The sequence below is a fragment of the Opisthocomus hoazin genome, chromosome 1 (genome assembly GCF_030867145.1).
Source record: "Opisthocomus hoazin isolate bOpiHoa1 chromosome 1, bOpiHoa1.hap1, whole genome shotgun sequence".
NCBI lineage: Eukaryota > Metazoa > Chordata > Aves > Opisthocomiformes > Opisthocomidae > Opisthocomus > Opisthocomus hoazin.
The window spans coordinates 87,995,296-88,016,723 of NC_134414.1; the positions used below are offsets into that span (position 1 = coordinate 87,995,296).

A 21,428-nucleotide genomic window follows, 5' to 3' on the forward strand; every position below is an offset into this window, starting at 1 on the left:
CTTAATGAATAAATTAAGAAGTTTGGATTTTTATTTTATTTTTGGTTCTTCTTAGTGTCGTCTCAAGCATGTATCACTTGGCAGAAGCACGCTGTAAAGTTTAGCTGTCACAGGACTGTTCCGCAGATTAACAGTAGTTCACAGCACTGTTTTCAGCAATCTGAGATTTCTGTGGAGATCTTCCATTTCTGTCAATCACTGCAGAAAATTTGAGATCAGCATAGCACTTCAAATGTTGGTTTAGTAGTTACTCGAAAGAACTGAGATTAATTAGCCTGTTGTAGGTTTAATAAATTATAGTTAAGTTTTATAGCTATAGTTGAATGCTGTGAAAGAAGCATGTATTGAACAGAACCTCAAACTGTTGCACAAGATACTTTAAAGAAAAAGAAAAAAGCATACCTTATTCCATGTTGCTGAAAACTGTTCATACAACATTCAGGGCAGCCATGGTATTTTGGCCTAAGATACTGCAGCACAGGCATTTTAAAAATTATCAGACCTATTTTGAGTTCAGTAGTAAGCTATGATCATCAGTTATGTTTTGGCCACAGCCACCATCAGAATCAGTTGTCTTTTACCTAGTAAGGGTTTGAGCAAGTTGGAGAGCCATCCCTGTTGCACGTAATGTTCCTCCTGGAACAAATGATGCCCGCATCTGTCTAGTGGCAGTAGGCTCTGCATGCTAAATTATGATGGATTGTCACAAATTTCCACATTGCTATGAGTCACTACAAGCCATGAGTGACAAGATAGGTTGTCTACAGTGTAATTGCTATCTATGTGTCATGTTAAGGGCTTCATTTTTATTTCCTCTCTAGGAATTGTAGAGGCTAGCCACCTTAAAATAAATTTGAAAAGAGCAGCTTTTGGTGTTAAAAGCTACAGAGACGTGATCAAAAGTTTTAGGCAAAGGCATGTATATGTTGTGGCAAAAGAAAAAGGAATTAAAGAAAGTCTGTTTCGCATGGATGTCTTGGGTTTGATGCTTGCCAGCCTGGCAGGCATAGTTTTTCAAAGCTCTGAGGTCTCTCATTTTTCTGTTAGGTCTGCCTTTTTTTTCTAAATGCTTTGAGTTTGTTTTCTTTGCTGATCTCCCTTCTAAAGATCTTTCTCCATTCTCTTTGTCTCTGTTTATCTGCTTATTTTTTCGTCACTTGTCTTTTCAGTAATGCCAGGCTACAAGCACTGAAATCTTTTAAGCTGTCATTGTAATATTCACTGTCACTGCTGTGTAATGACAACTTTAACCTTGCTACTGTATTTTCTGAACCTGAACTTTCCCTGACTCTGCTTTCCGTGTTTTGCCTCATTTTCTGGGAAGCTGCAGATTCCCATACTATTGCAAGACTCCAGCACCAGGTTCTTGGCCCTTGGCAGTTTCAGAGTAAACAGTGCTTTGGAGAGAACAATATATCTATGCAAGAAAATGATGGAGCAAGAGTCTTAAAATGGTTAGCTTCATTCAGAAAGAGAGCAGTCAGCTGTTAAAATGTCCAGGTGGACTTCTGCCTTACTGCAACTCCAGTCTTTTCTAAATGTTTGATACTGTTTAATACTGGTAGAGAGGAAAATAAGTTCTCGTGTGTATTCTTCAGTGTGATGTTTGTGATGTAATTCCTTTTGCTTCCATGTAGTAGTATTGTCAGCAGGTAAACAGACTGAGGAGGAACAGCCTTAACCAAGACTTGCTTGTGTTCTTCTTAGCCTATTACTCTACTGATGGAGTCATCAGATGCAATGAATCTTGCTTGCCTGACAGCTGGATACTATAGACTGCTGGTTGATTCAAGGCGCTCAATATTTAACATGGCCAACAAGAAAAATACAGGGAGCCGAGAAACAGGTATTCATTGCACAGTATGTTAGCGATGGTCCAGTGCATAAAGCAGAAGCCAGCTTAAGTCAGCACACCTCCAGATAAATACAAGGCTGTGCCGAATGAGATCTGATTGCTGGCTTAGACCTAGCAGCACAGTATTTTGGTTCAGCTTTATAGTGTTCTAGTATTCAGCCTATGATAGCATCTTAATGGTAAAATAAAGCAGGTGATGAATGTATTTCACACTGTAGTGAAACAGATGCATGCTCCCTGTGAGTGTTATTATTTTATATGCATATATTTTGTAAGAATACATATGGTGTTGGAAAAAACAGCTGGGGATTTGGTTTTATGTTACTATTGCTGGAACAGCATTTCTACCTAGCTGAAGTTTAGTTTTGTACTAAAGTACCAGTCATTGAGTCAACAGGTTTTTGACTCAGAGCAGAGGTGAGTTTGAAAGTGCTTTTCTGAAATGTTTGATGACCCTATTCAGAGCATTTATTGCTCAGTAGTAACAAGCTATTGTTTACAAATTACATGACGTTGCTCTTTGATTTCACAATGTTTTTATTTCACCGTGCTATAGGAACTGAAAATAGAGGGAAACATAATCTCCTTGCTTCTGAGTGGAATTGTATACCAAAAACTACCACTTTTCTGGCTGAAGGAGATCAAGATACTCAAATGTCCTTTGCTGATCCAAAACAGAAGACTGTAGATGTTTCTGAAAGTCTGTTATGTCAAAAAGAACACAGACATCTGTACATAGAAAATACTTATAATTCAGTTGGATTTGATCAGCATCTGGCCAAGCAAAGTGACCCCACTGAATCAGAAGAAAGCAGAAATTTTAATCAGCCTTCACTGCTGTCACTCTCAGGTTTGGAATCTAGCAAGAAAGCACAGGATTCCCCCAGGGGAGCTAAAGTTTCCTTTATATTTGGAGATCACAACTTGGATGGTATCAATCCTCAGACTCTTGGCTATGAAAGGCTTTTGGATGAAAGTCCAGAAGTACTAGAGAAACAAAGAGCCATTTATATTAGTAATGCCAATGACATTAAAGGCCTGGAGTTGTCACCAGATGCTGAAAGCATTCAGTTTGCTACAAATGCTGTTTACGCAACTATAAATGATGGTAAAATATTTGGAGCTGCAGAAGGGATAGAAGAGCCTTTGCTGCATGACATTTGTTATGCAGAAAACACAGATGATGCCGAAGATGAAGATGAAGTAAGCTGTGAAGAAGACATTATGGTAGGAGAAATCAATAGGCCTGCTCTTCTCAGCCTTTCTGGTTCTAGTGATGACATTATTGATCTGACTTCACTTCCACCTCCAGAAGGTGATGACAATGAAGATGATTTCCTATTGCATACCTTAAACATGGCCATTGCTGCTCCTCCACCTGGCTTCAGGGACAGTTCAGATGAGGAGGACTCTCAGAATCAAGCAACGCAGCCTAGAGACAACAAGGAGCAAGCCAGTAATCTAGGCAGTGATGACATTCCAGTGTCGCTTATCGATGCTGTCCCTACTAATACAGAGGGGAAGTGTGAGAAGGGGCTAGATGATGCTGTAGTCTCTACACTTCAAGCACTAGAAGCTTTGGCTGCTTCAGAGGAACAGCAGACGAATGACAATTCAGGTTCTTTCACCATAGTTACATTTATTCATTGAAAATCATTCCATCATCTCATCCATTTAGCTTCGGAAATACTTCATTTCATGAGGGTTGGTTTTTTTTTTGTTTTCCCTTTTTTTTTTTTTGCCATCGTTTTGCATACATCATATTCCATATTATTTAATGGAACTACCATTGTGTTACTAAGCTACCTGTCCTGGGAACTGTGCAATAAACTCAGAGTATTCTTACCAAGCATATTTTTGTCTCTAACACACACCCTTTGCTTGTCCCTTATCCAGGTGCTTCAGCTGCTGTCATGTAATTGAGTCTTATTTTTTGTGGCTTGCAGGTGTAGCTATCCTGCGAGCATATAGCCCTGAGTCATCTTCAGATTCTGGCAATGAAACAAATTCCTCTGAAATGACTGAAAGCTCTGAACTAGCCGCGGCACAGAAACAGTCGGAAAACACTGCACGTATGTTTTTGACCACAAGTGAAGGCTACCAACCCCTTGTGGAAGAGCAGACTGAATTTCCCATCACTAAGAATCAGGCTGGAGGGCCAGGCATGAAACCCTCACAGCCTTTGGCTGGTCGTCAGGCTGCAGAGCTACAGTCAAAAGTTGTGCCTTCAAAGCAGATTCTTCATTCAGATAACATGGAAATGGAGCCAGAGACCATGGAAACAAAATCTGTCACTGATTATTTTAGCAAATTGCACATGGGATCCTTGGTATATTCTTGCACTAGTAAAAGGAAAAATAAGATGACAGACAGTGAAGTAAAAGCACCCTCTGATGGCAATGCTACTGTGAAAAAGCAGCAGGGAACTAAAAAAGCAGAGACTGATGAAGATCTAAAAGCTAAATTTGGAACTCTTTCAGCAAGAGACAGTCAACGCCTAAGCACTTTTAATGTGGAGAGAACTGCCTTTCGCCAAAGATGGTATGCTGCCGATGATGGGGCAGCAGATAAGCCAAGCCCAGAAACAGTGAACGGGAAGACTTTTCCAAGAGTTCCTGTCCTTGGTAAAACAGAAACTGACTGTAAGGATGGAGTGGATCCTGAGGTGGATCAGGATGATACCTCGGGACTTAGCCAAGGTGATAACTTTCTGTCAGATATGACTCCTGTGTCTTCAGCCAAAGACCTAAATGAGACAGAAGATACTGATTTATGTGCAGATGACCATCCTTCAAAGCTTCCAGAAGCTGAGCAGAGCGTGGCTAGACTTTGTGAATATCACTTGGCTAAGCGCATGTCATCTCTGCAAAGTGAAGGCCATTTCTCGCTGCAAAGCTCTCAGTGCTCTTCAGTGGATGCAGGATGCAGCACAGGCAGTAGCACATGCGCTACCCCCGTTGAATCTCCTCTTTGTACCTCTGAGGTGAAGCACATTATTTCTGACCCATCAATGAAGGGCATTGCCTATATTCCAGCAGATGAAAGAGCTGCCATTCTTCCAAACCATGGAACGGCATACAAGGACCTGCACCAGCAGTCCGAAGCCGTGTGTCACAGAGTGACGGTGCCTGTCGTGCATTCAGCAATTAATGCTGAACCACTGTTCGGCACTTTGAGAGAAGGATGTCATCGGATCCCCAAGATAAAAGAAACTACAGGTACAGCAGTAATAAAGCATTTCTTGTGTTTGTTTTTAAAGCTGCATGTTAAAGTTGAAGACTAGGTGTGATGTTGCATTATCTTTACCTGAAACTACATCGTTAAACTGTAGCAGACAGTGGGATTAGACCTTTGGTGTATCTATTCATTTTACTTGTACATGTTGAGATGTTCTTATGGGCTGCTTATGAAGATTTAAGTTTTTTTAAAACCTCTCATTACAGTTAAAAATATCTGGGGGAATGTTAATGGAGAGGCCTCTCTTCCACTCTTTGGAAGCCTCTCCAAAATCTATTGTCACTTGAGTTCCAGGATACTGGTTAGATTATGAGGTGACTTCACAAGGTATATTAATGTAGGAGAAGAAAAACTGTGATTCATTTATTATGTATCTTATATGCTATTTTAACAGATTGTCAAAAACATGCCAGTATGAATAAAAAGCTCTTAATGTAAGGATGAGAACATGTCACTGTCTTATTAAGCATGTATTTACTTCACCATCTGACAGTAGGTGTAGTAAATAATAATTTACATATTTAACAATCACCACATTTTAAAGTTCCACCTTCAAGAGATTTTATGAACTTCTTGTTATTAAAAAAGGCAGTTTTTCAGGGATAGCATTGGAAATGCTTTCGGTTGGGTTCTAAGTGTTTCCCTCTCTCTTGAGTTGCAACCTACATGTAGCTGTAGTGTGTGAATACATGAAAATCTGGAAGTGAAACAGACTAGGAGCAAGAATGAGAAATGTTATTTCTCTATCAAAAAAGCACATAACCAAACAAAAATTACGGTGAATACAGCTTTCTGTACCCTCTCAGGTATAGTTAAAGATGGTATTTTAATCTGAAAATATTAATCTAATTATTTAATAGAAAATATTGAGTCCATATATTGGGGGAGATTTAGGAAGTTTTATAAATTATTTTCTATTTCTTTTTCTAAAGTATTCTGCTGTGGTGGAATGAACAATTAACTATTCATAAGTTATAAGTTGCTGATAGATTGAAATACAAAAGACATGAGGAACTAGCAATGATTTTTTTGTGAAATATTTTGAGGCATGGAGGCCACTGGGAAATATCAGAAATCAATTTGTCCTGACTGTTAAGGATATTTAGAAGTTCAGTCTGTGAATATTATCAGGGTGATGCTTAATTATTCTGTCTGCTCTTCTACTACCCCTAGTGTAGCTTTCACAGAGCCTGAAAAGGGAAGACAAGGAGGCATGCCTACAGCTTTTCCTAGACAGCCTCTAGCTGACTCCATCATGCTATCATCCATGCTATCAGAATCAAAGGTGCCAAGTCAAAATCAAGACTCTTGTGACATTCCCAAAGTAAATCAGGCTTGTGGGGCAACAGTTAGTTTACGGCCATATGACATGATGGGAGGAAGCCTCAGGATGCCGCACAACAGGAAAGTGCTGAGACGCAGCAGCAGCATCATTGGAGGATCTGCAGGCATTGAGATGCTGCCTGAAAAGAAGGCAGCCACGGCCAGCTTGAAATGCCCGGACATCATCCGAAGGGACGAATCCAAATTGGAGAGAAAGGTGGAACTCCCCCTGGCCAAAAAGCTGTCAAAAAGCTATTCCCAGAGTTGTGTGTACGTCAGCACTGATAGGAAGGACAGTAAGAGGTGTTCGGGTACAGGCGCCAGTCAGAAGGACTCCAAGCAGTGTCGAACGTTGCCCTTGTGGAAGCTGGACACCAGCACCTGGAGATGTCGTGGCCCCTTTAGCTATTGTTTCCTAAGCAGAGGGAACGATGACAATGATGATGAAGACGATGGAGATAACCATCAGCTTTCGTGTCTCTTTGAACCGCAGCTCCCTTGTGAGCTTGCAGAACCAGTCGGTCCGTCGTTTTCCAGTGAAAATGAGCAGAAAGTCTTGGAGTCCCCGAAAGCTGCTGAGCCCCTGCAAGACGAGGCAGTCAACACGCATGAGAAGGGCAGTGCTGACATCCAAGGTGGCCAAATTGATGTGAATCTCAATGATGTGGCCTTCGATGCACGAATCACACAAATAAATGTGATGAAAGAGAAGACGTATGCAATGCCTGATGGATTTATTGCAGCACAAAAGGATGCCAATGAGCTACTCTCACTGGTCCGAGCAAGTATGGGCAAGAGAGAAGATTTACATCCAGAAACATATGACCTTAAACTTTCTAAATACAAACAACTGTTATCTGTGGAATCGAGACAGTTGGGAAGTGCCTGCAGGAAAATGGCCATGGCTGATAAAAGCCCTGAGGAAATGCTTTTAGCTATGACTTCCAGCTTTCAAGTACTCTGTTGCTTAACAGAAGCCTGCATGCGTTTAGTTAAAGTTATGAACTCTGAAACACAGCAGCAGGAAATTATAGCTAAGATAGACGAGGTTGTAATAAACTACATTTGTCTTCTGAAGGCTGCGGAAGCAGTGTCAGGCAAGACCTCCAGTGATCCTAGCATTAAACTCTTGGCTCGACATTCGACTACCATGGCCGCTATTGTAAGCACACTAACACGTTCTCTTAAAATGCTTTTAAACAAATGAAATACAAAAGTCACTTCATAATCTACCTTTGCAAAGCCATACATAAAAAACTTTTATTTACTGTATGTGTATGAACTAATGTAACAAACTCAGCTTTCTCTGTATATTTTGTTATTTTATATAAAATAGGTAGGAGATTAAAAAAAAATTTAAAATACTGAACACTGACAAAAGTAATGACCAGATCTGTCCTTCTGTTTATACAAAAAACAAAAGCCAAAAAACCCCTCTTCCCAAGACCAGAAAAATGAACAGAAAAAATCCCATATAGGAGCAAACTGATGTTTGGCTATTTTTCATATAGTCAAATCAATGGTTGTATGAAGTGAACTTTTAAAGCCTGTTATGTCAATAAAGTTGTTTTCTGTTTCATCCAGGTTTTCACCTGGAGAATGCTCCATGTTTAAAAATGCAAAATTAAATCATAATGTATATAACACAATATTTAATGTTTTAAAATTATAATTTTTAAGCATTGAAAATAGCAAAAAGACATTTAAAATCCAAGAGACTATTATAACTTACTAGAGAATATATATAATAAATGACTTTTTTGTTCATATGGCCTGAATTACCTGATTCTTCTTTTCTAGGAAGTTCTATATTAAAAAAAAAAAGGAAAAGTATTGAAAATACCAAATTTAGAGGGTATCTGATGTATTGAACATTACAGTGTTGCATTTCAGATAGTGAAGGTAACTGCGGGAGATGGAGGATGCAGAAGTCAGAGTGTCATTGTTCTCTCTGAAATGAAAGGTTGATGCCATACTGGTCAGATCAGAAAGTATAGGGCAGGACTACACCCTCCTTTCCCTGGTAAATGAGAGAGAGGACCATCAGGAAATTCCTGTGCTGTTTACTGTTTCATCATATATCTATGGTGCATCTGAACAACATGAACTGCATCTATTTTGTTAAATATTTTATACTTCATATTTTATGATTCTGAATGTTTAATTGTAAATAAGTTAGAAATAAAATGAAGTTTTCAGAATACAATAAATATCTCTGAAATATTTCCAGCCAGAGACAGTTCTTCTCTGAGTGATGACAAAGGCAATTTGTGAGTAATCTCTCCCATCTGAACTTTTCTGGAAAACACTTTGTAGTCTTGCGTTTGAGAGGCAGCCAGAGCAAAAGCTCTCGGTTTCACCCGGCAAATAGGCTTTCACAAGAGCATCTGTTAAACTTTTCAGTCACCGAGGAGCAGCAGCCTTTGTGGAAAGTGCAGAATGCCATTCTCCAAACTGGTGTAGGTAATTTTCATCTGTTTCTCATAATGTGACATGCAGAGAGTATAACTGCTCTGTTTTGAACACTTCTCCATTCAGCTGAAGCACGTGTGAAGCTTTCTCTGCTGAACTAGAAAGATTAAATCAACAAAATGAAATTTTTGCTGAGGAAATATTTTCTTGCATAGGGTGATGCGCTTCACTGTGAAACAAAGATGTGCTTTTTTCTCCGACTGCAGAGAAAAATCTCCAGAAACACAGCATAAGAAGCTTAATCTGTTTTCTGTAAGAGAAAAATCTGGTTTCATAGACCAATGCACTTAGCATGTGGACCCACTCCCGAGGGCAGCTCGGAGGTCGGCTGCGAGCTGAATTACGGTGGTGGTGGGTGACGACAGCCTGTCCTGTGTGGTGCTCACACTCGCTGCTCTCATTCTGGCAGCCCTTGGAGTGGGGCTGTGTGAGGTCCTCTTTCACTGCAAGTACCAGTGAAACTCTTTCTGTGGTTTTTGGGTATTTCATACTAGGGAAAAATAGGCTGAATTCCTCTATTGGCACCTATTGCTTCACTGCTTTGTGAGTTTATGTAAAAATGTCATCAGTGATTCAGAAATACTAAGTTTCAAAAATAGATTTAGGATTGTCACAACTAAGCATCAACATAGAGATGTGGCACTTTCAGAGTTGCTAGTCCAGTCCTTTTCATTGCACTCCATTTCATAAATTGATCTAATTTTATTTCAAAGGTAAGTAGATTTTTGATCCCTACTGTTTCAGAACTTTTCTGATTGTAAACCTGCTTATTTTGCACCCTAAAGTTAATTATGGGTTGGGGGGGGGTTTGCTAATATTTTTAGGTTTAACTAGTGAGGTTTTTTCCTCTCCTTTTTAATGCGTTTTCATAAAGCCATAGAATAATTTGGGCTGCAAGGGACCTCTGGAGTTCATCTAGTCTAACACCTGCTCAGAGCAGGTCTAATCAGATCAGGTTGCTCAGGGCCGTTTCAAGTTGAGTATTGCACACCCTCCACGATCCCACAGCCTCTCAGGGTACCTGTTCCAGTATTTCACAATCCTTATGGTTAAAAAAATAAAAATTATTTATGTCTAATCAGAATGATTCATGTTCCAACAACACCCATTGCCTTTCCTCGTATGACTATGCACCTTTAGAAAAGTCAGGCTCTGTCTTCTCTGGTATCTTTCCATCAGGTAGCTGTAGGCTGCAATAAAGTCTCCCCGAGCCTTCTCTCGTCCAGGCTGAAAATACACCATTCCTTCAGCCTTTCCTCATATATTCTGTGCTCCAGCCCCTGACCAGCATGGTGACCCTCCACTGGACTTGATGGTGTGACTTCATAACTGCCACCATGCTTCTGTCTCAGTTTTGATAAATAGGATCCTCTAGCCAAGCTCTCTGAGTCGTCTCTTAGAAGGCAGCTTCTCTTTCCCCCAGGATTTCAGATATCCCCGCCCAATACCATGTGAATGTCTTTTTCCTGATCTTTCCACACAGAATTATATGCAGTGTTTTAAATGCTGCCTGATGAGGACTTTGTACAATGTCACAGCTGCTGGAAATAATTTGTCTGCGGTCTCCTATAATCACATGTATTCATAGGTGTATTAGGTTGGTGGTTCACAATCCTTCTTTGTCAGTAAACATTTTCATCTTTCCTCTGCTTGTCCTGTCCAGCTAAGGAGATCCCTGGATGATAACAGAGGTAACTGTTAGTAATTCTAAAGTATATGACCTTGCACATCAGTTGCTACTGAATTATAACCTGTTTCTGTTAATCTTAAGCATTAAGGTGTCCTTGTCTTCCTGTGTGGTATCCTAATTGATTCCTACATGAATTTTATGGCTCAGCTTCATGCCATCAAGAAATGTCACCAGTATGTACCTACCTCTTGCACTAAGTCAGTAAAGAAATACTAAATAAGATGCTTTCATCTGGAATATACTGTACTTTTCAAAATTTTTATATATACACTCTATGTTTAGTGATTTTTTAGCTTGACAAAATGACAAGCATCTTCATGTTTAAGTCCCGGAGTTCAGGCTATTTTCTGAAATAGCATTTGGCAAAGCTTTTAGGTTTTGAAACAAAGTTGCATATCTACATTTCTTTTCCTTCCAGTAATGGAAACTCCATCAATTCATGATCATGGGAAGATCCACAACACTCCATGATGTCCTCATGCTCACCAGAGATTTAATACTCTCTCTTACACTAGCCCATTATTTGAAGCTGAGAAATGGGCTCCTGAGTAACTTTTGCACCAACACAATCTGTATTTAAGAGAGGTTCTATGACTGCACTGAAGTCCAGTTAAAGTTAACAGTATTTTATCAGGGATTAATTCAACTCAGTAGAGTGTAACTGGTATAAGCCAGAGCCTCATTGCTCTGAGCACTAAACTGGTACAAAGTGAAAACTTGGCGCATGTCACAAGTAGCTGATGGCTGAGCATGTGGCCCTGACATTAACCAGTCTTTATAATTTGCCACTCGAAGTTCAGGAGTAGCTCTTCTGTGCAAAGAGAAAGTGATCACAGGCTTCCACTGTGCTACCTGTGGAACAGGTCTACCGTGTTGTGAGACCTAGATTTGGCCAATGCAATAGAGACCATGAGGCACTCACTATTAAAAAAAATAAAATAAAATAAAGGGGTAATTACATTTTCCTGTAGGTGTTCTCAAGATGAAGTGTGAAATTTTCTGTCAGTGCTGATGGAATCTGGGAGACGCTGATGGAATTTGGGAGGCGATGGGTGAAAGTTCACTGAGACTCGATAACAGCACTCCCTTTGGGGACTTTGAAGCAGTGGGTTCTGGGGAGAGCAAATTTAGGCTCACAAGATCTGGGAGCGAATCTCTGATTTCATAAGGGGGGAAAAAAAAAGGGCAAACTAACCTAGCAGCCTGTTCTACTACAGTAAACGTAAACCTTTCAGTATTGATTTTGAAGTGCACTTCTATTCTGAAAAGAGGCACGTTTTGTCTCTTTTGGCACCTTTTTATACAATAGGCCATATTTGCATTTTAAAATTGCGTTTCAAATTTCATTTTGTTGTTCTGAAAATATAAGTATTTTGAGCCCACAGAGTTAAGGAAGAGTAAAAAGGAATGTGTTACGTCTCTGCTCCACTAATAAAATCTTCTAAATACTTTTAAGTGGTTGTCCTGTCACACTGGGTTTACGTGGACCTTATTGCTCAGGTGTGGGGATGTGTGCTCATTATGGTACCTGCACTTGCAAGCACCTTCTCTTATTCTCAGCACATTATATTTGACTGACGTTAGCTAGAGCTGGTTTAGTTTTTTGCAACAGACAACCACGTTATTTCTTGTTCATTTAATCTTCATCAATGTCTTCTTTCAGTATTACGTTTTTGCTTTGTCTGATCTGTGAGATTTGAATTATATCTTGTCACCTGTATAAGAGATGCCTTTACTGCCTCAGAATAAGGCATGCTCCTGTGTGATCTGTTTGCCATACTTTTAAAAGTGGAATGGAAGGCTTCAGAAGCTTAAACAGTAGCCTGAGAATCCACAAGAGCCTCTTCTCATCTGTGAGGACAAAACCACGAAATGCCAATATGGTCCAAGTTGGAATACTGGCCACCATTCTTGGCACCAGTGGAGGGCTTTCGCTCTGACGCAACCAGATGGTTGTGCTAAGACTTTTTCTCAAGGAGGCACTTCTCCCTAACTTTGCCATCATTTTAGGATGAAAGCACGACCTCTCAATCTTAGTGACCAAGGGATTACAGCACAGACAAAGTCCCTAAGGCAGCACTGCTGTTCCTTGAGGTATGAAAGCTATCTCTGGTGGTAGCAGCATCAAGGTATTTTCCACTGGAAAATGACCCTTAAATTTTCTCCAGCTTTCCAGGAAGTATCATTAGATGTGTTCTCTCTGGGTTTGACAGTCTGTTTGGGCAACAAGATCAAACAGGGACTGGCCAAAGGACTGGAAGCTTCACATCAGAATCACAGAGTTCCACTTCATCTGAACTGTGTGCAAGGCTTTGCGTCATACCTAAAGGTGGTCACTCAAGTGAGGACTTCACCACTCAACTCTCCTTGTTTTAAACTTGTTAAAGTGGAGAGGATGTGCAGAGGTTTTCTTTCTTTATTCCAGAATTTGATTGGCCCTTGGCAGAGACGCACAGAGAACTGGACTCATTAATTGGTAGTTGATCTAGCAGGCCCTCCCCAGCTTTCTGAGAAACTCTGTCTCAGCTCTACCACGGAATCAGGACTGATGTCTCTTTGATGTTGTGTCCCACAACACTAATCTCACTCTTTGCTGAACACTCTTTCATGTGTCTTCAGTGCTTTCATGAGAGTAGTTCAGTGATCAGGCTGCCTCTTGGACAATTCCCTGGTAGTGTGGTTGAAGCATATCCTCCAGGACCTTTGTTCCTAATTTCAGTCAAGGTAAGGCAGCATGAAGGCTGCCCACTGCAGTGGTGGGACAGAATTTTAATATCAAGGCCTCATCCCTTTCTCAAATAGACTTCTGCTGCTGCTCCTGTGCCTGATATTGCAGAATATGGGCTGTTTTGCCCATCTCAGTCTTGAAATGCTTTTCTCCATGCTGCAGATGCAGGAAGGCTCACATTTTCAGCACTCCTATTTCTCTCTATTCAGAGACAGCCTGATAAGTAGTGGAAGGGAATTTGTGTTGTTAACCAGATTAGGCTTTTGGGTGTTGAGTTTGTTGGTCTTCCTTCCCTTGCCGTCAGTTCAGACTGTTCTGAGTTACCTGCTCAAACTGAAGCAGTCTGGTCCTTTGTTGTAAGTTACTTGCCCTTACTGAAGTCAATTTAACATCTGTCCTGGCCTTGAGCTCTAAGATTGTCAAGATTTTCCCTCTGCCAGGCCAGTGAGTTATGGAAATTTGAATTTAGTGTTTCACGTTCTCATGGATTCTCCTTCTCCATAAAGGTGGCTTGCTTTGTTGTCATGTTCTCTGTTAGAAAAATGAAATTAATTCATACCCCTGTGGTTGTTCCTTCTTTGACCTTATTCTTGAAAGACAGACCATCTCCTAAGATGCAGTCATGACTTTTGCTGAAGATTGTCCTAGCATCACTTTGATTTATTTATGTTTTCCTTCATGTTCCTTTATGCTTCTAAGAAACATGCCTTATTTTGTACCTTTAATAGGAAAAGAGCTGTCTTTGTAGTGCAGACTTTCTCAGAACATACGGACTGTGTGTATCTCTTGACAGATCCAGTGGTTACCTAAATGGATGGTTGGGTGTTTCAGTATGTTCTATGTTGATGGCATGCTATGGTTTTTATGCCATTGTGCCAAAGGTGATGACAACAGTGTGAGTACATCCTCCATGGTTACTACAAAAGGAAAATCTCTGCAGTCTGGAGTGATAAGGTGTAGGTGTACCCTCAGAACAGATTTATTTCTAGACCATGCATCCTAAAGAAGACTAATTACTGGTAAGTTATGTTTCTTTCTCACAGGCCAATCTCTATTCTTTATTCCACCTATGAATTACCATGAAAGGATAATGGAACAGCAGTCTGTATCAACAAAGATGGAATTAACCTTATACTAATAAACAGTATTATTGTAGTTTTTTGCTATAAGCAAAGGGCCAAAAGAAGGTAGTTGCCTCTAATACAGAATTTGCAGAGAACTGTTAACATCAGATACAAAAAACATCTTTGTATCATGATTTGATACAGGAGACACTGAGATGTTACACAATGGTTTTTACAGTGTTTTTCAAAAGTTGCTCTTCAGAGACAAAAATATGTTTTCTAAATCCCTTTTGGAAGTGCATTGCAAGATTCCTCCATATTGCTTATGCCTTTAAATTGACAGCATAGGGTGACAGTAAATGTCATCAATAGCTTTATCCTTGAAAACGTTCTTTTTCAGGTGCTAAAATGTAAGTTTCTATGTAGGATAGGTTTGAAAGTGGTGTATTTAGATGTTAATGGTGACAACCTGAAGGCTTCAGCCAATGCTCCAGGCTTTAGTTTCAGCAGAAGTGCTGAGTTCCTTAATATAAATTAAGAAGTCTTCCAGTGTCCATGGAAGGACATGATCTTCACACTACCTTATGGGAATCCCATTTGCCAGATGTCCAGCACTGTTTTTGCTGAAAGAGATGCCAAAGGATCCAGTGTTACTCTGATTCTTCTCTTGCCCATGAAATGGCCACAGATGTAGCGGAAGATCTAGTCTGTCCCTGAGTCAGTAATGCAGAAGTCAGGGATGCCTGAGGGATTTCCTGGTCTATAGTTTTGCGGAGACTGATCATCCTGTCATTCTCTCTGCAATTTCTGATACCTCTTGAATCATCACAGATGGCCCAAAGAACTGACAACCTTCAGAAATAACAGCCTTAACATTCAACTTTTCCTAGTATATAAACCCACACCTCTCCAGCTCATCTTCAACTGCTTGCTGCAGTAAGAGCAGAGAACTGCTTGTGCTCCCTTACCTAGTTCTAGTCCAAAGTCAGCATGTTTCAGTGGAAAGCTTTAAAGCTTTCCAACCCCACTGAATACTTATTTTAGGGCTTCTGCTACAGGTCAGTTCTGCAAGCATATAAATTACAGGCACAAATGTAGTACAGCGAATTGTAGAGCTGACTTTCTCCTTAATGATGCTGAACCATCACTGCCTGAAGCAGCCAGATGTACCTTATAACTTAGTCCAGTTTCAGCAAATGTAATGTCTCTGAAACATAGTTGTCTACGCAGGACACTACTTGGATTAGACACTTAAATACAAGCTATTTATCATACTAAATTTTTTGCATTTTATAGTTGTGATTTCAATTTTCTTTCATACATTGCATATAATGATATTTAATTCTTCTTGGTTTACAGTTTTTTTTCACTAGACCTTGTTATTTCCTGTTGTATTCCTCCCTCCTTTCATTGTAAACTTTTTTACACTTGAAAACCATGTCTTCAAAACAGATATATTTGGTGTGTTTCTCATCAAGGATGCTTCACAGGGTTTTGCTTTTGAAAGTAGTTCCTGCCTTCTAAAAAACAAAATGTTTGCTGGAACATCTTATTTTTAAATCACTGAAATAGAATGTTAAAAAGAAACTTTTTTTTAAATGTATGGAAGAACTGCGAGAGCAAGGCAGCAATGCATTCCTTGAAGAGTCAAGAAGGATAAGTATTCACCAGAACAAAGGAGGTCATGCCTTTCAGCGTCTTCATTGATTGGACTTCAGGTAAAACACGGTGTCTGGAAAAAAAAAATAAACAAGTTTTACCTTGGAGATGCTTTTGAAGAGATTCCTGCCAGCATGCCCGCCAGAAGGAGAAGGTTGCATCTGGTGGAAAGGTTCAGGGACCTCTGCTGAAACTTCGAGAATGTCGTGAGGAGCCTTGGACAAGTGAAGCGTCTCTGTGGAGGCAGCCTGCTCAGCCCACATGACTCTGCTTGTGGCATGAAGGTAGGATTGCAAATTAAATCCTTTTTCACATTTTATAAAGTCATTCTCCATGCTGCTATTCTTCCTCCTGACTGAATTTCTCCTGGCATCTTACTGATTTTATAAAAAGAATAGTTTTGAATGTTTTTTCTCTCCTCTCTTGCTGTATGAAAGACCCACATAAATAAATTAACTATTGGATGATAAAAAGAAAACTGATTCTGCATAAAGGCTTCTCTTGCATGTAAAACAATACATCAGTATAGTCAGTATAGGTTTGAGGGTTCCTGTAACAATTGTAATATAATGAGTAAAAACTGTTAAAAGAAACTTAATTTTGTATAACCGGGTTACCCACTGACAACTTACTTAAACACCTGAAGATACTGTGGTCTATTTTTTTGTTGTTGTATTTGCTAATTTTTTAAGCTTTATTTTTCCTTCCATGCTTATTCTGAAATTCAGGAAAATGCAGTTTTCTTTGCAAAGCTTGTTGAAAAAGAATCTCATTTAAAATTATATTATTCTTCCTGATGTCCTTATTTGTACTTCAGAAGTTAAACATGAATACATTGGGAGTCTTTTTTCTTGCAGAATAATTTACACCATTTACATCTTTTATGTCCATAGGAGTTTTGGATTGAAAGGTGCCTTCTTGTCACTGAGTCTAGTTGTGTCTTCTCAATGAAGACAGACAGCATCAAGACCTATCTTAAAAGCACTTGGGTTTTTGATGGTCTTTCTTTGTAGAAGGCTGTTCCAGAATATCACTGATGTAAGGTTATTGTAGTTTAACCCAGCAGCCGGCAACTAGGACCTGACAGCCACTCGCTTACCCCTCTCCTTCCCCTGCAGTGGGGTGGGGAGAAGAAGGGACAAAAGGGGAAACTCGTGGGTTGAGATAAAGACAGTTTAATAAGACAACAAAGGAAATACTAAAACTACTACTGCTAATGATAATAATTATGATAATATGAATATGCAAGACAAACTATATATAACATAATTTTTCTTAACACCTGATGATCGATTCACAGCCCAAAAAAAGTTTAAATTCCTGGCCAAGAGAAGATTAAAACTCCTGGAAAACTGAAAAGCCAATAGCCTTCCTCCCCCATTCATAAACTGAGCATGACGTCTATGGTATGGAATATTTCCACTGGCCAGCTTGGGCTATCTGCCTGGCTGTGCTCCCTCCCAGCTCCTGCCCACCTGCTCGTTAGCCAAACGTGGGAAACTGAAGAAAAAGTCCTTGATTTCACAGCATCAACTGAAAACGTCAGTGTTATTGACATTCTTCTCATACTAAATCCAAAACACAGCAGCTACTGGGAGGAAAATTAGCTCTATTCCAGATGAAATCAGGACAAATGTTTAGGGACCAGTTTCTAATTCCTAACCAAAGCCTAGGTTAAAAGGCTAATTCTAAAACTAAGCTTCTGATTTCAATAGTTCTCCTCTGTCACTGATGCTTGTACATCAAATTCCAGGTGAGATCTGGCCCATCTTTATATATTGGTATTATTACTTCTCTATCTATGGAAAATTTCTGGACTGCCACATCACAGGAACCTGTTTGACTTTCATGTCTGAAGCATACTGGTGGCTTAGAGTCGTTCTGTGAGTTACTAGTATGCTCAGTTCTTTTTCCTCAGTCAATTAAAACTGATGAATTCCTAAGTTATGGTGAACCTTTTTTCTGTCCCCAGGGTAGAATTAATCTTGCTTGACTTTAGTTGTCTAAATGCTGGGTAACAGGTATAAATCACCTAAACACTCTCTACAGTCAATGCAGGAAGAGAAAGCGGCATCTCCAGAGGCACATTCAAAGATGTTGGAGATAAATCTCCTCCTGGATGTGAGTTTTTTTTCTCTTTCTGTTGACAACACCTCTTCTCCGAGAACAGGCTGAGGGAGTTGGGGCTGTTCAGCCTGGAGAAGAGAAGGCTCTGGGGAGACCTTACAGCAGCCTTGCAATACCTGAAGGGGGCCTACGAGAAAGGTGGAGAAGGACTTTTTACAAGGGCAAGTAGTGATAGGACAAGGAGTAATGGCTTTAAACTGAAAGAGGGTAGATTTAGATTAGATATAAGGAAAAAATTCTTTGCTATGGGGGTTGTGAGGCCCTGGAACAGGTTGCCCAGAGAAGCTGTGGCTGCCCCCTCCCTGGCAGTGTTGAAGGCCAGGTTGGATGGGGCTTTGAGCAACCTGGCCTAGTGGAAGATGTCCCTGCTCATGGCAGGGGGGTTGGACCTAGGTGATCTACAAGGTCCCTTCCAACCCAAACTACTCTATGAATCTATGATTCTGTGAATATAGACAGCCTAGACAACCAGCTCAGTCTCAGTGTTGTCCACCCACAACAAGGGTGGACAAGGGAAAACCAATGGATGTCATCTATCTGGATTTTTGTAAAGCCTTTGACATGGTCCCCCACAACATCCTTCTCTCTAAATTGGAGAGCCATGGATTTGATGGGTGGACCGTTTGGTGGATAACGAATTGGTTGGATGGTCGCAGCCAAATGGTAGTGGTCAACGGCTCAATGTCCGGATGGAGACCAGTGACGAGTGGAGTCCCTCAGGGGTCCGTACTGGGACCGGTGCTGTTCAATATATTTATCAATGACATGGACAGCGACATCGAGTGTACCCTCAGCAAGTTTGCAGGTGACACCAAGCTGAGTGGTATGGTTGATACACCAGAAGGACGGGATGCCATCCAGAGGGACCTGGACAAGCTGGAGAGGTGGGCCTGGTTCAACAAGGCCAAATGCAAGGTCCTACACCTGGGTTGGGGTAATCCCCGGTATCAATACAGGCTGGGGGATGAAAGGATCGAGAGTAGCTCTGCTGAGAGGGACTTGGGGGTGCTGATAGACGAAAGGCTGGCCATGAGCCGGCAATGTGCGCTGGCAGCCCAGAGGGCCAACCGTGTCCTAGGCTGCATCAAGAGAAGCGTGGCCAGCAGGGCGAGGGAGGTGATTCTGCCCCTCTACTCTGCTCTGGTGAGACCTCACCTGGAGTACTGCGTTCAGCTCTGGAGCCCTCAGCACAAGAAGGACATGGAACTGTTGGAGCGGGTCCAAAGGAGGGCTACAAAAATGATCCGAGGGCTGGAGCACCTCTCCTATGAGGACAGGCTGAAAGAGTTGGGCTTGTTCAGCCTGGAGAAGAGAAGGCTGCGGGGAGACCTGATGGCAGCCTTCCAGTACTTAAAAGGAGCCTATAGGAAAGATGGGGACAATCTTTTTAGCGGAGACAGCAGTGACAGGACGAGGGGTAATGGTTTTAAACTAAAACAGGGTAGGTTTAGGCTGGATATAAGGAAGAAATTCTTTACAATGAGGGTTGTGAAACACTGGAACGGGTTGCCTAGAGAGGTAGTGGAGGCCCCATCCCTGGAAACATTCAAGACCAGGTTGGACAGGGCTCTGAGCAACCTGATCTAGTTAGTGGTGTCCCTGCTTGCTGCGGGGGGGTTGGACTAGATGACCTCTAGGGGTCCTTTCCGACCCCAAACTTTCTATGATTCTATGAATATATGGAGATAAAGATATGGAGATGAGTATCCCCCCCTTACTTGTCACTATACTGTTTTGAATTTTAATCCATGTCAATTAGTATTTCTCAAGGTATTCACTTTCGCTAGTGACATCTGATCATCACTGAATTGATGATGCCTCCCATCTTTGAGTCAATCAAGTGCCTTGAAAGGCATGAGCCATGTTCTTTCTCCAGAAGAAATTTATTCAAATCAAGTGATATATAGCTATTTCTAGTATCTGTTTGAGGATGTTATTTAGCCAGTTAGACCACATGTCCCAGACTTTTAGACTTTTTTCCTTGTCTAATTGCCCTATTCAGACTCACATTTCTTAAAATATTTCTTAATATTTTGCTTACAAAGTTTTACTACGCTTTAAGAATTTATAGGAAAGTTCCTGTGACTGGATAAATTTACGTGGTCGGTTTTCTATTTTTCATGCTGAGCAATTCTGAACTTGGTTTCTTTTGTTGGATCTTTCTGCCAATTTAAGACTGAATTCCACCAAAGGTGCCTGTGCATTGAGTTCCAGCTCAATTTAGCATCAAACAGTAAGGAACAGTTCCAGAACTCCTAGCAACGTGAAAGGTTTACTATGAGTTGCTAGGGCTAAATATCGCTTGCTTAGATGTGTTTGAGGTTCTTGAATCTCACAGATTTGTTTTACTGGATAATTAGTGGAATACATTTAGTGAAACAGGAAAATTTAGGATTTATTTAAACAACTGGAGATGTTTCTATTAGAGATATTCAAATGTAAGCTAGTCGTGCTGGGCTCCCTTCAAATTGCAGAGAAGTAGGCACGACTAGATGCTACTCACCTCACTTGAAAGTAAACATCAAAAAAAGGTAAGTGTATTCACATCTTGGAAATGCCCATTTTTCCCTGATGAATTTTTACAGGAGCCAGAGATAACCAGCTCAAATGTTCATGCTTGCCTTGTAGATGTTTAAAGTTGTATGTTCTTAATGCCAGCAAATGAAAAAACTCAGCTGAGAAATTGTAAGGGTATTGAAATTTATTGATCCGGAAGGTCTGTGAAGCTTTGTATATATTTTTCTTTCTTTTAACATATATCATTATTTTCATGGTGTCTTGCCTTCCTAGTTTTATGTCATGTTATCCCATTAGCCCTTCTGAAAAGCATAATCAAGCCAGTAGAGGACAGCACGGATGAGTAACTCTGATAATACTCCACAACTTTTTGTTGATTTAATTTTGTCACTGTCATGCCTATACTCATTTGAGTTGGGATGTACCAGCCTTCTCAGTCTCTCTGCGTGAGCCCCAGTATGGTCTGCCAGAGCAACTTGTGCACATACACACACACTGCCTCCCTAAGCACTGCGTGCCAGCAGCGCGGGAGAGAAAGCAATGAGGTTTGGTGGCCTGAAAGGGAATGTTTAGGTTCTGTATAACTCCCAATATTTTATTTAGCACCAAACTTAAATAGGAGTGATTAACAGCACAGTTTAACAATAGATCTTTCTGAATCCTCATTAATATTTGTACAGAAATTATATAAACTGTATTTTGCAAAATTTAGAGTGGGCAGGATTCCTAAATACATCTTTTCTTGTATTTCTAAAT

The 21,428-nt window shown here is 40.5% G+C and overlaps 1 protein-coding gene across 3 annotated transcripts in view; it reads left to right on the forward strand.

Moving 5' to 3' along the window:
• Positions 1-8,582, forward strand: part of FRMPD4 (FERM and PDZ domain containing 4) — a 316,048-nt gene extending 307,466 nt beyond the window's left edge. The window contains exons 14-17 of one of the 3 annotated variants that reach the window (XM_075428441.1): positions 1,708-1,846; positions 2,412-3,473; positions 3,802-5,073; positions 6,271-8,581. In XM_075428441.1, the coding sequence (XP_075284556.1) occupies positions 1,708-1,846; positions 2,412-3,473; positions 3,802-5,073; positions 6,271-7,622 (3,825 nt within the window). In that variant the 3' untranslated portion in view covers positions 7,623-8,581. Of the gene's footprint in view, positions 1-1,707; positions 1,847-2,411; positions 3,474-3,801; positions 5,074-6,265 lie in introns of all 3 variants that reach the window. The other 2 variants (XM_075428461.1, XM_075428451.1) reach the window with 2 other exon arrangements.
• Positions 8,583-21,428: the final 12,846 nt, after the last annotated feature.